The sequence below is a fragment of the Ornithorhynchus anatinus genome, chromosome 3 (genome assembly GCF_004115215.2).
Source record: "Ornithorhynchus anatinus isolate Pmale09 chromosome 3, mOrnAna1.pri.v4, whole genome shotgun sequence".
Taxonomy (NCBI): Eukaryota; Metazoa; Chordata; class Mammalia; order Monotremata; family Ornithorhynchidae; genus Ornithorhynchus; species Ornithorhynchus anatinus.
The window spans coordinates 141,529,310-141,544,831 of record NC_041730.1 but is presented as its reverse complement, the minus strand read 5'-3'; the positions used below and the strand labels follow the sequence as shown (position 1 = coordinate 141,544,831).

The window sequence follows — 15,522 nt, the reverse complement described above, 5'->3', positions numbered from 1 at the left end:
TGTGAGCCTGAATGGAGGGAGGAAGGGAGAACAGGGGAGGGGATGCTTTCATCCTGGACTCTGCTTTTTCATTCGCCCCACACATCCAATCCGTCACCAAAACCTGCCGGTGTCACCTTCAGACCTGTCCTTTCCTCTCCATCCAAACTGCTACCTTGCTGCTGTGTGACTGTGGGCGAGTCACTTAACTTCTCTGTGCCTCAGGTCCCTCATCTGTAAAATGGGGATTAAGACTGTGAGCCCCACGTGGGACAACCTGATTCCCCTATGTCTACCCCAGCGCTTAGAACAGTGCTCGGCACATAGTAAGCGCTTAACAAATACCAACATTATTATTATTATTACAATCTCTCATAATATCCCAACTGGATTATTGCACCAGCCTCCTCTCCGATCTCCCATCCTCCTGTCTCTCCCCGCTTCAGTCTATACTTCACTCCACTGCCCGGATTATCTTTCTGCAGAAAGGTACTGGGGCATGTCACTCCCCGCCTCAAAAACCTCCAGTGGTTGCCTATCAACCTTCGCATGAAGCAAACCTCTTCACTCTTGGCTTCCAAGACGTCCAGCCCCTTGCCCCCTCCTACCTCACCTCCCTTCTCTTCTTCTCCGTCCCACTCTGCACACTCCGCTCCTCTGCCCCTCACCTCCTCACGGTCCCCCGTTGGCGCCTATCCCGCCGTCGACCCCTGGCCCATGTCCTCCCGCCGTCCCGGAACACCCTCCCTCCTCACATCTGCCAAACTCAATCTCTTCCCTTCTTCAAAGCCCTACTGAGAGCTCACCTTCTCCAGGAGGCCTTCCCAGACTGAGCCTTCCCTTTCCCTCCGTCGCTCCTCCCCTCCCCACTCCCCCGACTCCCTCCCTCTGCTCTACTCCTTTCCCCTCCCCACAGCATTGGTGCATATGTGCATATATTATTTATTACTCTATTTATTTTATTAATGATGTGTATATATCTATGATTCTATTTATCTATTCTGATGGTATTGGTGCCTACTTGTTTTGTTTTGTTGTCTTTCTCCCCTTTCTAGACTGTGAGCCCGTTGTTGGGCAGAGATTGTCCCTATCTGTTCCCGATTTGTATATTCCAAGAGCTTAGTACAGTGCATTTAGACCGTGAGCCCGTCGTTTAGTCTGTGAGCCCGTTGTTGGGCAGGGATTGTCGTTATCTGTTGTCGACTTGTATATTCCAAGTGCTTAGTCCAGGGCTCTGCACATGGTAAGCGCTCAATAAATACGATTGAATGAATGTATTGGATTTTATCCCGCTCCTCACTACTTTATACATTTCAAAATGGATGTTCATTTGTCTTTGCAAGTCCTCGTTCTCTGGTATTGGAAGGACTTCCCCGCTCTCTATACGACCTGTTAGGTGGTTGACTGTAGCCCGTTATTGGGGAGGAGGCAGCGTGGCTCAGTGGAAAGAGCCCGGATTTAATAATAATAATAATAATAATAATGTTGGTATTTGTTAAGCGCTTACTATGTGCCGAGCACTGTTCTAAGCGCTGGGGTAGACATAGGGGAATCAGGTTGTCCCACATGGGGCTCACAGTCTTAATCCCCATTTTACAGATGAGGGAACTGAGGCACAGAGAAGTTAAGTGACTTGCCCACAGTCACACAGCTGACAAGTGGCAGAGCTGGGATTCGAACTCATGAGCCCTGCCTCCAAAGCCCGTGCTCTTTCCACTGAGCCATGCTGATTTGGGAGTCAGAGGTCGTGGGTTCTAATTCCGACTCCGCCGCTTGCCAGATGTGTGTCGTCGGGCAAGCCGATTCACTTCTCTGGGACTCTTTGACCTCATCTGTAAAATGGGGATGAAGACTGTGAGCCCCACGGGGGACAACCCCATCACTTTGCATCCCCCCCCCCTCCCAGCGCTTAGAACAGTGCTTTGCGTATAGTCAGCGCTTAACAAATATCACCATTATTATTATCTGTTGCCGTGCACCTAATAAGCGCTCAATAAATACGTGGGCAAGAAGCAGCTTGGCTCAGTGGAAAGAGCTCGGGCTTGGGAGTCAGAGGTCATGGGTTCGAATCCCAACCCCGCCGCTTGCCAGCCGTGTGACTTTGGGCAAGTCACTTCACTTCTCAGTGCCTCCGTCCCTTCATCTGTAAAATGGGGATGAAAACGGTGAGCCCCACGTGGGACAACCTGATGACCTTGTATCCCCCCAGCGCTTAGAACAGCGCTTTGCACATAGTAAGCGCTTAACAGATACTAACATTATTAAGGTGTGTCGGTTTGTCTTGCTTTCTGCACCCGCTGACCGAGAAGTGAACGGATCGATGAACGGCGGGGAGGGAGGGTATTGATTTGGTCCCGGCTGTGCAGCCCCGGCCCGCGCCAGCTCCAAGCCCCGCCCGGGCCCGGGCTCGGCCCCACCGCCGCCGTCCCCCCCGCCGCCGTCCCCCCCGCTCCCCTCTCGTTCCCCCCGCCCCCCTGGACTACATTTCCCAGAAGGCGGGGGGCAGGGGGCGGGGGGCGGGCCCGAGGCTGGGGGGGTGGGAGGAGGGGCGGGTCCGGGGGCTGAGGACAGGGCCGGCCCACCGGGGGGGGGGGGCACCAGGGCCACCAGGGTGGGCATCGGAGGGGCAGGGGGCGGGGGGCGAGCCCCAGGACCGGAGGGGCGGCCCGGGACACCGGGGTCACCGGGGCCACCAGGGCCACCCGGGAAGGGGCGGGGGCGGCGGGACACCGGGGCCTTCAGGGCCTCCCGGGCCTCCAGGGTGGGCATCGGAGGGGCAGGGGCGGGGGGCGGGCCCAAGGACCGGAGGGGCGGGACACCGGGGTCACCGGGGCCACCAGGGAAGGGCCGGAGGGGCGGGACACCGGGGACACCGGGGAAGGGGAAGGGGGAAGGTCCCAGGGCCGGAGGGGCGGGACATCGAGGCCACCGGGGCCTCCAGGGGAGGAGTAGGGGGAGGGCCCCAGGGCCGGAGGGGCGGGACACCGGGAACACCCGGGCCTCCCGGGTGGGCATCGAAGGGGCGGGGGGCGGGCCCCAGGACCGGAGGGGCGGGACACCGGGGTCACCGGGGCCACCAGGGAAGGGCCGGAGGGGCGGGACACCGGGGACACCGGGGACACCGGGGACACCGGGGACACCGGGGGCGGGGCAGGGGGAGGACCCAAAGGCCGGAGGGGCGGAACACCAGGACACCAGGGCCTCCGGGGTGGGCATCGGAGGGGCGGGGCAGCGGGGCCGGAGGGAGGTCCGGGGGTCCCGGGGGGGGCCATGGACGCCTGTCGGGAGCGTCTGTCGGGGGTGGAGGCGGTGCTGCTGGACATCAGCGGGGTGCTCGTCGACGGCGCCCACGGAGCCCTCCGCCCCATCCCCGGAGCCCAGCGCGCCGTCAGTCGGTAAGGGGACCACATGGGCCACCGGGGGGAGTGGGGGCGGGGGGGAGTGGGGGGTCTGGGTCTCTGGCTCGGTGGCTGTCTGCGGGATTTGGATTCCTTAAGCGCTTACTGTGTGCCAAGCGCCGCGGGACATACGAGGTCATCAGGTTATCCATCTGGGGCTCCCAGTCTTAGTCCCCCTTTTACAGATGAGGTTTACAGAGAAGGTATGCGGCTTGCCCGAGGTCACGCTGCAGACGAATGGCGGAGCCGGGATAATCACAATAATGATAATAATAATAATAATAATAATAATGTTGGTATTTGTTAAGCGCCTACTATGTGCCGAGCATTGTTCTAAGCGCTGGGGGAGATACAAGGGAATCAGGTCGTCCCCCGTGGGGCTCACAGTCTTCATCCCCATTTTACAGATGAGGTAACTGAGGCACCGAGAAGTGAAGTGACTGGCCCAGAGTCACACAGCTGACAGATGACAGAGCCGGGATTCGAACCTACGACCTCGGACTCCCAAGCCCGGGCTCTTTCCACTGAGCCACGCTGCTCCCTCTCTATGTGTGTCTGTGGGAGCAGTTGAGGGGGTGGGGGGCAAAAGTTGTTGCCGACTTGTTCATTCCAAGCGCTTAGTACAGTGCTCTGCACAGAGTAAGCGCTCAATAAATACTATTGAATGAATGAATGAATGAATGAATGAATGAATGAATGAATGAATGAATAAGGGCTCCTCCAGCCTAGGCACCGGGCAACCAGCCTTGGCTCCTCCAGCCTTGTCACCTTGGGCAAGTTATTTCACTTCTCGGGGCCTCTGTTACCGCATAATAATAGTAATAATGATGGGATTTGTTAAACACTTACTATGTGCAAAGCACTGTTCTTTGTGCTGGGGTGGTTACAAGGTGATGAGGTTGTGTCCCATGTGGGGCTCACACTCTTTTTACAGATTTTTACAGACCCCCATTTTACAGATGAGGTCACTGAGGCACAGAGAAGTTAAGTCACTTGCCCAAGGTCACACAGCTGACAAGTGGGGGATCCGGGATTAGAACCCACGACCTCTGACTCCCAAGCCCGGGCTCTTCCCTCATCCCTATTCATTCATTCATTCATTCATTCCATCCTATTGATTGAGCGCCTACTGTGTGTAAAATACAGTCCTGAGCGCTCGGGTGAGGACGAGAGAACAAGCCCACTGTGGGCAGGGATGGTCCCTCTTTATTGCTGTGGTCTACTTTCCCAACCGCTTAGTACAGGGCTCTGCACATAGTGAGCACAGACAATCGACTGAACGAACGAATGAACGGTGAACCCATTGTTGGGCAGGAGATGTCTCTATCTGTTGCCGAATTTACATTCCAAGCGCTTAGGACAGTGCTCTGCCCATAGTAAGCGCTCAATAAATACGAGTGAATGAATGAATGAACAAAAGGACACATTCCCTGCCCACAACCAGCTCAGCACTTACTGAGTCAGCCCCTCAGTAGGCCATAGATAGATCTGCAGTGCTTACTAGGTGCAGAGCATTGTACTAAGCGCTTGGGAGAAGCAGCATGGCCTAGTTATTATTATTATTGTTTTTGTTAAGTGCTTCCTATGTGCCAAGCACTATCCTAAACACTGGGGTAGATACAAGTTAATCTGGTTAGACACAGTCCCTGCCTCAAAGCGCTCACACTCTTAATCCCCATTTTACAGATGACTTAACTGAGGCCCAGAGAAGTGAAATGACTTGCCCAAGGTCACAGAGCAGGCATGTTCATTCATTCATTCAATAGTATTTATTGAGCGCTTATTATGTGCAGAGCACTGTACTAAGCGCTTGGGATGAACAAGTCGGCAACAGATAGAGACAGTCCCTGCCGTTTGACGGGCTTACGGTCTAATCGGGGGAGACGGACAGACGAGAACAATGGCAATAAACAGAGTCGAGGGGAAGAACATCTCGTAAAAACAATGGCAACTAAATAGAATCAAGGCGATGTACAATTCATTAACAAAGGAGACTCAAACATACAGATGCAGGCAGAGAGGTTTGGGGCTGAGAGGGGGAAGTGAGGCAGTAGTCAGGAGGGGGCAGAGTTTGACCCCGAATGACCCCCATCCACCCATTCTAGCCTGTCCCTCCCTGCCTCTCAAAGAGGCGGTGGGCAGCAGGACCCACCAGGCTTTGGTTTCCCAGGGACACCCAATTCCAGGAGGTCTGCGGGGTGAGAGAGAGAGAGAGAGACCCTGCTCCCACCACCCCTCATCCCACTCCAATCAATCAACTAATGGTTCTTATTGAGCACTTACTGTGTGCAGAGCAGTGTACTAAGCACTTGGGAAGGTACAGTATCATAGAGTCAAGAGATACTATTCCTGCCCATGAGAAGCTTAGAGTCTAGATAGGGAGACAGACTTTAAAATAAATTACCACTCCGGAAATAGAAGAGCAGGAGTGTTTCGCTGGGACGGGGCTTCGGCCCACCTGCCTACCCTGACCTGCACGCCACCGAGGTTGAAGATTTGGAACACGCTTGCATTCCATGTTCTCCAAAGTGTTTTTAAAGCCCTCAGTCAGTTCACTCCATCGGACCTCACCTCACTGATCTCCTACTCCAGCCCCTAGTGCTAACTTGCTCACTGTGCCTCAATCTCGTCTGTCTCACTGCCAATCCCTTTCCCTCGCCATCCCCCTGGCCTGGAATTTCCTCCCTCTCCATATCTGCCCAACCACGACCACCGCTCTGTCCACCTTCAAAGCATTATTGAGGTCTTATCTCCTCCAAGAGGTCTCCCCCGACTGAGCCCTCTGCCATCTGCTTCATCTAAGCACTTGGGAATATATGTACATATCCATAATTCTATTTATTTCTATTAAGGTCTGTTTACTTGTTTTGATGTGTACCTATCTATAATTCTCTTTGTTTATATTGATGCTATGGATGTCTGTTTACTTGTTTTGATGTCTGTCTCCCCTTTTTAGACTGTAAGCCCATTGTGGGCAGGGTTTGTCTCTCTTTGTTGCTGAATTGTACTTTCCGAGCGCTTAGTACAATGCTCTGCACACAATAAGCACTCAATAAATAGAATTGAGTGAATGAATTCAAAACCAGTAAGGGGGCCTCCTAAAAACGAGGCCTCAAAAAATTAAGTTACAAGCTCTTACTTGTTTTGATGTCTGTCTCCCCCCTTCTAGACTGTGAGCCTGTTGTTGGGTAGGGATTGTCCCTCTTTGTTGCTGAATTGTACTTTCCAAGCACTTAGTACAGTGCTCTGCATGCAGTAAGCGCTCAATAAATACGATTGAATGAATGAATGAACCCATAACTTTTGGACATTTGCTATTCGCCACCCTCAACTCCACAGCACCTACATACATATGTTTAAATTATATAGTATAAATTATTCATGTTTAATGTCTATCTCCATTCAGTCACTTATTGAGTGCTTACTTTATGCAAAGCACTGTACTAAGCCCTTGGGAGAGTACAATACAACAATAAACAGATACATTCCCTGCTCACAATGAGCCGATAAGCTTACAGTCTAGAGAGGGAGACAGACAATAATAAAAACAAATAAATGATGGATATGGACATGAGTTCTGTGGGGCTGTGAAGGGGGATGAATAAAGGGAGCAAGTCAGGGCAATGCAGAAGGGTGTTAAAGTAAAGGAAAAGGGGACTTGGGAGCATGTACACAACTGATTACCATCATTTTTATATCTGACTTTCAAATCCAGGAAGGGAGCCTCCTAAAAATGAGGCCTCAAAAAATTGTTACAAACTCTTAACTGATCCTCTCCATGGAAATCTTTAGTAAAAGGCAAAAGCTTTATGCAGTCTCCCTCTCTAGACTGTAAACTCATATGGGCAGCCAGTGTTTCCATTAATTCTGTTGTATTGTCCTCTCCCAAGTGCTTAGTACAGACCTCTGCACATTTTAAGCACTCAATAAATACCACTGATTGATTGATTCTGACAGGTCTGCCTGGCATGTCAGGCAACAGGGTTATTTTTCCCAGATCTGACCTTCCTTTTTTTTATGGTATTTGTTAAGCGCTTTCTATGTGCCAGGAACTGTACTAAGCACCGGGGTAGATAAACGGTAATCAGGTCAGACACGGTTCCTATCCCACGTAAGGTTCACAGTCTCAATCCCCATTTTTCAGATGAGGTAAGTAAGGCCCAGAGAAGTGAAGTCACTTTCCCTGGATCACACAGCAACAAGTGGCGGAGCCGGAATTAGAATCCAGGTCTTTCTGACTCCTAGGCCCATGCTCTATCTACTGAGTCATGCTTCTTCTCTAATTTCAGGGATTCCAGGAGAATTTAGCAGATGGAAAAACCCGTGGCAAATTTAAAGGGGAAAGGAGTTCCAGGCTGGAGAAAGTGTGAGTGTTGGGGCAGAGGGAGAAATGAAAGTGAGGTATAGGTAGCAGGAGAGCTTGGAAGGAATGAAGAGAGTAGGCTGCAGAGTAGCCGGTGAAGAGAGCAGATATGAAAATTTGAGGGAATTGTTGGGGAGCCTTGAAGCCGATGGGCAGGAGTGTCTTCTCGATGCACAGGGATGCGGGAAGAGAATGGAGAGTTCTGATGAGTGGAAAGATGAGTGCTAAGGGACGTGGCCAAAAGATAATAATAAGAAGAATAATAGTGGTATTTGGTAAGCACTTACTAGGTTCCAAGCACTGTTCTAAGCGCTGGAGTAGATACAAGGTAAGCAGGTTGTCCCATATGGGGCTCGCAGTCTCAATCCCCATTTTACTATCTGACTTTCAAAACCAGGAAGGGAGCTTCCTAAAAACCAGGCCTCAAAAAATTAAGTTACAGTTAAGTTAAATTTTACAGATGAGGTAACTGAGGTCCAGAGAAGGTAAGTAACTTGCCCAGGGTCACACAGCAGATGAGTGGCAGAGCCGGGATTAGAACCCACGACCTCAGCCTCCCAAACCCGGGCTCTTTCCACTAAATCTCACTGCTTCACCTCTACCCAGCATCAATACTAGTGAAAACACAATCTCCTCTGCCTGGCACTGATGGCTGTGAAAACACAATCATCTCAGTCCAGCACCAGTGCTAAATAAAATAGTCCATCACCTCTGCTCAGCAGCATTGTTGGTGAAAATAAAACCACCTCCATCTAGCATCGGTGGTGGTGCAAATGTAATCTCTGTAGCTCAGCACCAATCCTACTGAAAAAAATACGATTGACTGACTGACTGGAAACACAATCACCTCCTCCCCAGTTATTGCCAATGGGGATAATGCACCAGGACTTGTCAGGAACGGTCCCCAGCGGTGACAATTCAATAACCTCTTTAGGTAGCACTCTGGCAAGTGTGGTATTGATCAGTCAATCAATCACTCGTATTTGCTGAGCGCTGACTGTGTGCCGAGCACTGGACTAAAAGCTTGGGAGAGGACAATAGATCAGAGTTGGCAGACACATTCCCTGCCCACAGTGAGTTTATGGTCTAGATGGGGAAGACAGACATTAATGTAAATCAAGAAATTATGCACAGTACTAAGTGCAGCGTGGCTCAGTGGAAAGAGCCTGGGCTTTGGAGTCAGAGGTTATGGGTTCGACTCCTGGCTCGGCCACTTGTCAGCTATGTGACCATGGGCAAGTCACTTCACTTCTCTTTGCCTCAGTTACCTCATCTGGAAAATGGGGATTAACTGTGAGCCTCACGTGGGACAACCTGATTACCCTGTATCTCCCCCAGCGCTTAGAACAGTGCTCTGCACATAGTAAGCGCTTAACAAATACCAACATTATTATTAAGTGCTTGGGTGGCTATTGTTGCTTGAGATGGGGTGGAGTGCGGGGGGCTGGGGCCTTCAGTAGTGGCTGCAGCATTAATAGTGTTATGTTCAAGTAGGTATCTAATAGAAAATTAAAGGAAAATTAAAGATCTGTTCAGGGAAGGGGGATGGCCTAGTGGATAGAGCACGGGGAAGAGAGTCAGAAGGTCCTGGGTGTTCTAATCCCATCTCTGCCACTTAATTGCTTTGTGACCTTGTGCAAGTCATTTTGATTCTCTGTCCCTCAGTTCCCTCATCTGTAAAATGAGGATTAAGATTGGGAAACCTAAGTGAAATAATAATAATAATTTTGGTATTTGTTAAGCGCTTACTATGTGCCAAGCACTGTTTTAAGCGCTGGGTAGATACAAGGTAATTAGGTTGTCCCACGTGGGGCTCACAGTCTTAATCCCCATTTTACAGCTGAGGTAACTGAGGCACAGAGAAGTGAAGTGACTTGCCCAAAGTCACACAGCTGATAAGTGGCAGAGCCGGAATTAGAACCCACGGCCTCTGACTCCCAAGCCCGGACTCTTTCCACTGAGCCACGCTGCTTCTCGAAGTGGAACAGGAACGGTGTCTAACCTGATTTGCTTGTATCCACCCCAGCGATTAATACAGTGCCTGGTACAAAGTAAGCACTTAACAAATACCACAGTTTTTATTATTATTATTATTATTATTATTAAGTGCTGCAAGGTGGAGGGAGGGGTGAATAAAGGGTGCAAATTCAAGCACAAGGGTGACCCAGAAAGGAATGGGAGAAGGGGAAATGAGGGTCTAGTTGGGGAAGGCCTCTTGGAGGAGTTGTGCCTTTAACAAGGCTCTGAAGGTGGGGAGAGTGATCATCTGTCAGATATGAAGAGGAAGGGAGTTCCAGGTCAGAGGCAGGACATGGCCGGTGAAATAGATGAGATGGAGGTACATTGAGCAGGTTGGCATTAAAGTAAAGTGTGAGGGCTGAGTTGTATTAGGAGAGCAGCGAGGTAAGGTAGGAGGGGGCAAGGTGATTGAGTGCTTTAAAGCCAATGGTGAGGAGTTTCTGTTTGATGCAGAAGTGGAGGGGAAACCACTGGAGATTCGTGAGGAGTGGGGAACCATGAATTGAATGGTTTTGTAGAAATGTGATCCAGAGCACAGAGTGAAGTATGGACTGGAGTGGGGAGAGACAGGAGGCGGGGGGTCAGCAAGGAGACTGATGCAGTAGTCGAGGTGGGATAGGCTAAGTGCTTGGATTGACATGGTAGTAGTTTGGATGGAGAGAAAAAGGCCGACTTTAGCGGTGTTGTGAAGTTTGAACCAATAGAACCCTTCCTCCAGGTTTTGATCTAGCTAGGAGTGAAATCTGTAACTTGGGGAAAGGCTGGGTTTTTGTCAGTGGTGTCGTCTTAACCTTTGCCCCTTGAAGTTACTGGGTTTTATACGCCCGAGGTATGGTCAGGAGGGTTGGCATGGCCAGGGGTTGTTGGTACCGTCTGGGCGTAGATGGGGTAGATAGGGTCTAGGAGGGTAGGTATGGCTGGTGGGGGATCAGAAATTGGTATGGTCCTGGAAGCTGATAGGGTCCCAGAGGTTGACACAGTCTGGGGGGGTTGGCACGGTCTAGGTGGGTTGGTATAGTCCAGGAAGAGATTGGCTTGGTCCCAAAGGTTGATACAATCCCAGGGGTTGGTTTGGTCCCAGAGGTTGTTTTGGTCCAGGGTTGGCACGGTTGCGGGGAGATTGGTACGGTCCCAGGGGTTGGCACAGTTTGGGGGCATTGGCACAATTTGCAGGGAGATTTGGTACGGTCCCAGGGGTTGTTATGGTCCGGGGGAGACTGGTATGATTCCAGAGGCAGCGTGGCTCAGTGGAAAGAGCATGGACTTTGGAGTCAGAGGTCATGAGTTCGAATCCCAGTTCTGCCATTTGTCAACTGTGTGACTGTGGGCAAGTCACTTAACTTCTCTGTGCCTCAGTTACCTCATCTGGAAAATGGGGACTAAGACTGTGAGCCCCATGTGGGACAACCTGATTACCCTGTGTCTACCCCAGCGCTTAGAACAGTGCTCTGCACATAGTAAGCGCTTAACAAATACCAACATTATTATTATTTTATTGATTTGTATTGATGTCTGTCTCCCCCGTTCTAGACTGTAAGCTCATTGTGGGCAGGTAATGTGTCTTTTTTATTGCATTATATTCTCCCAAGCGATTAGTAGTCATTCATTCATTCAATCAATCATATATATTGAGCGCTTACTATATGCAGAGCACTGTACTGAGTGCTTGGAAAGTACAATACAGCAATAAAGAGACACAATCCCTGCTCATAACAGGCTTACAGTCTAAAGGGACTGCACTCTGCACAAAGTAAGTGCTCAATAAATATGACTGAATGAATGTACCATCTTCTAAAAACATGCCAATCCCCAGGACTGTAACCCATCCCAAAGAATTTACCAACTTCCAGGGCTGTGCCAAGCCCTGGGATCACAGCATTCTCCCCCAGACTATGCCAACCCTCTCACCCAGGCCAACTCCCTGTAACATAGCAGACCCCTGAACCGACCCCAGAAACGTACCACGCCCCAGGACCATACCGCCCACCAGAACTGTATCAACCTTTAGGACCATACCAACCTCCCCCATGACCATGCCAACTCCATCCTCGGAACCGAACAAACCTCTGGAATCATACCAATCCCCCCCGGACCAGCTCTGTACATACGTGCCGTGGGGCCGGGAGCGGGGAAGAGCAAAGGGAGCAGGTCAGGGTGACACAGAAGGGAGTGGGAGATGAGAAAGGGTGGGGCTTAGTCTGGAGAGGCCTCTCGGAGGAGATGTGCCGTCAATAAGACTTTGAAGGGAGGGAGGATAATTGTCTGTCAGATTTGAGGAGGGAGGGTGTTCCAGGCCAGAGGCAGGACATGGGCTAGTCGACAGTGAGATAGACGAGATGGAGGCCCAGTGAGAAGGTCAACACTAGAAGAGCAAAGTGTGCGGGCTGGGTTGTAGAAGAAGAGAAGTGAGGTGAGATGGGGGGGCCAGGTGATGGCCTGCTTTAAAGCCAGTAGTGAGGAGTTTTGGTTTGATGCAGAGGTGGATGGGCAACCACTGGAATTTTTTTGAGGAGTGCATGTCCTGCATGTCTTTGTAGAAAAATGATCCTGGGGGGGATAAATTACCCAAGGGTTGGTACAGTCCCGGGGGTTGGAACATTCTTGGGGGTTGGTACAGTCCTTGGGGGCAGGAAGAATCTGTGGGGGTTGGCACGGTTTGTGGGGGGGTTCACACAGAGAGGGGGAGATTGGTCCATCCCCAAGGGTTGGCATTGTTGGTTGCATTTATCCCAGGCAGGGTGGGTGATGCTGCCCAAGGTCAGCCCGAGTGTGAAGCGATTGCATGGGCACTTTGCGGGGGTTGCCCAAGGAGAGTTTGCCATTATTTTCGGGTGAGTGATCCTGGCCGGGCAGATGCTGACAGCCAGCAGCTGGCTAAGGTTCGGGGTGACTTGTCAGGGCCAGACTTGCCAGTGCCCCGGGAACTGTGCAGGGAAGGGAGGGGGGTGTTACTACCAGGATCCTCCTCCTCCTCCCCGCTCCCTCTCCTGTCCCGTCCTCTCCTGTCCTGTTCTGTCCCATTACCATATGGTCCTGCCCTGTCCCACCCCATTCTTTCCCATCCTTTCCCATCCTGTCCTGTCCTATCCTGTCTTGCCCTGCCCTGCCTGTCAGATGAGGACATGAGGAAGAGGTCAATCACAGATCAGCTCACCTGGCAGGAGGGCCCAGATTCCAGAGTCCCCTGCTGTCACCCGCTCTCTGGCGGCCTCCTCCTCCGCCACCCCCTCTCTCTAGCCCTCCCTCCCTTCTTAATCTGTCTCTAATCCTCCCTCCATCTCTCTCACTCTCCCCTTCCTCTGCCACACTCTCCTCCTGTCTCTATCTCACTCTTTCTCTCCCTGTCTTCTTCTATCACTCTGCCTCAATGACTCTTGCTCTTTGTTTCTCTCTCACCCCCATTTTTGTCATGCTCCATCTTTCTAATTCCATCCCTCAGTCTGTCTCTTTTTCTCTTGCTGTCTGCCTCTCTGACTGCCTCTCTCGTTGTCTCTCCGTCTTCTTCTCTTGCTCTCTCTGCCTCACTCTGTCTCTGTCTTTTTCTCTTGCTATCATTCATTCATTCGGTCATATTTATTGAGCCCTTACTGTGTGCAGAGCACTGTACTAAGCATTTGGAAAGTAGAATTCAGCAATAAGGAGAGACAGTCCCTGCCCACACTGGCTTTAAAGTCTAGCAGTGGGGAGACAGACATGAAAACAACTAAACAGGCATCAGTGTAAATAAATAGAATTATGGATATATACACTTTCTCCCACTGTCTCTGTCTTGTTCTCTTGCTGTCTCTGCCTCTCTCCCTCTGTCTCTCTCTGTCTTGCTCTCTTGTCTCTGTCTCTCTGTTTCCTTTGTCTCTCACTCCACCTTGGCCCTTGGGTTCTGATATGTCCTTATCCCAGATCCTGAGCCCTTGGAGTCACCAAGGGCTCAGGAAACAAGGAAGTGCTGAAGTGACAGTTGTGGGGGAGACAGGTAGGGAGATGAGAGCAGAATCCGGGAAGACTTCCTGGAGGAGATGTGATTTCAGAAGGGCCTTGAAAGTGGGGAGAGCGGTAGTCTGCCAGATGTGAAAGGGAGGGCGTTCCAGGCAAGAGGGAAGGTAGGATGACAGAGGAGTGGAGACACGGAAGGTTGCCATTAGAGGAGTGAAGTGGGTGCACTGGGAAAGGGAAGAGGTGAAATAGAGTGTCTTGAAGCTAATGGTTAGAGGAGTTTCTGCTCAGTGTGAAGAGGAATGGGTAACTGGAGGGTCTTGAGGATCAATCGATCAATGGTCGGTCCGTCAGTCAGTTGTATTTATTGCATGCTTACTGTGTGCAGAGCACTGTACTAAGCGCTTGGGAGAGCACAATACAACAATAAACAGACACATTCCCTGCCCGCAATGAGCTTATGATCTAGAGGGGGAGACAGACATTAATATAAATAAATTACAGATCTGTACATAACTGCCGTGGGGCTGGGAGGGGGGATAGATATAGGGGGCAAGTCAGGGCAACGCTGAAGGGAGTTGAAGAGAAAAAAAGAGGGCTTACTAAGGCCCTTGAGCACCTTGTGGGGAAGGTAAGGGACAGGTGAGGGCTCGGAATCACGGAGAGAAATGAGAATAGTGTTGGGGCGTTTTCTGAAGATATAAAAAGCAGGTCAAAACTTTAAATGGATTAGTTAATCCCACTGGCAGGAAGACTTTGGACTATGCCCGCCAAGAGTTTTATTTCAAGGGCCTGGGAGTTAGAAGCTCTAATCCCAGCTCCACCACATGTCTGCTGTGTGATCTTGGGCAAGTCACTTCACTTCTCTGGGTCTCAGTTACGTCATCTGTAAAATAAGGATTGAGACTGGGACGGAGACTGCGTCCAACACCATTTGCTTGTATCCACCCCAACGCTTAGTTTAGTGCCTGGCACATAGTAAGCACTTAACAAATACCATAATAATAATTATTATTAGTATTAGTAGTAGGGAAAGGCTTCTTGGAGGAGATACGCTTTCAATAAGGCTTTGAAAGAGGGGAGAGTAATTGTCCGTCAGATATGAGGAGGGCTTTCCAGGCCAGAGGCAGGATGCAGGCTAGGGGTCGGGGAGAAATAGAGGAGATCGAGGTAGAGTGAGAAAGTTGGCATTAGAGGAGCGAAGAGTGCAACCTGGGCTGTAGTAGGAGAGTAGTGAGGTGAGATAGGAGGGGCAAGGTAATTGAGTGATTTAAAGATTTAGCTCATTTCTGGGCAGCGACCTCGTCTACCAATTCTGTTATATTATACTCTCCCAAGCGCTTAGACTGGTGCTCTGCCCAGTAAATACTCAATAAATATCACCGATTGATTGATGGATCGATTGCTTACTGTGTGGAGCACTGGACTAAGCATTTGAGAGAGTACGATTCAATAGAGCTGGTAGACGCGGTCCCTGCCCTCAAGAAACTGACTCTTTAATGAGAAAGAAAGACATTAAAATCAATTACAGGGAAATGGCAGAGTATAAGGGAGGCTATGTACATAAGAGCTGTGAGGTTGGGGATGGGGTGACGATCAAAGTGCTTAGAGTGGAACAGATCCCCGTGCATAGGCAACGCAGAAGGGAGGGAGAATTGGGAGGGGAGACGAGCGGAGACCTGCCTTGAACAACATTTTAGAAAAATGATCCGGGCGGCAGAGTGAAGTATGGAGTGTTGAGAGGAGAGGCAGGGAGGTCAGCGAGAAGGCCGATGCACTAGTTGAATTGGAATGAGGCAAATGCCTGGACCAGCGTGTGTAGCAGTTTGGATG

At 50.7% G+C, this 15,522-nt stretch overlaps 1 protein-coding gene and 1 pseudogene across 1 annotated transcript in view; one reads left to right on the top strand and one right to left on the bottom strand.

The window, feature by feature from the left end:
* The first annotated feature begins 3,237 nt into the window (after positions 1–3,237).
* LOC114810271 (phospholysine phosphohistidine inorganic pyrophosphate phosphatase) overlaps positions 3,238–15,522 on the top strand; it is a 50,608-nt gene continuing 38,323 nt past the window's right edge. Inside the window, exon 1 of the mRNA XM_029061368.1 lies at positions 3,238–3,374. Coding sequence (XP_028917201.1) covers positions 3,250–3,374 — 125 coding nt within the window. The 5' untranslated portion in view covers positions 3,238–3,249. The remainder of the gene's footprint in view (positions 3,375–15,522) is intronic.
* On the bottom strand, positions 7,099–7,235 carry LOC114810852 (annotated as a pseudogene).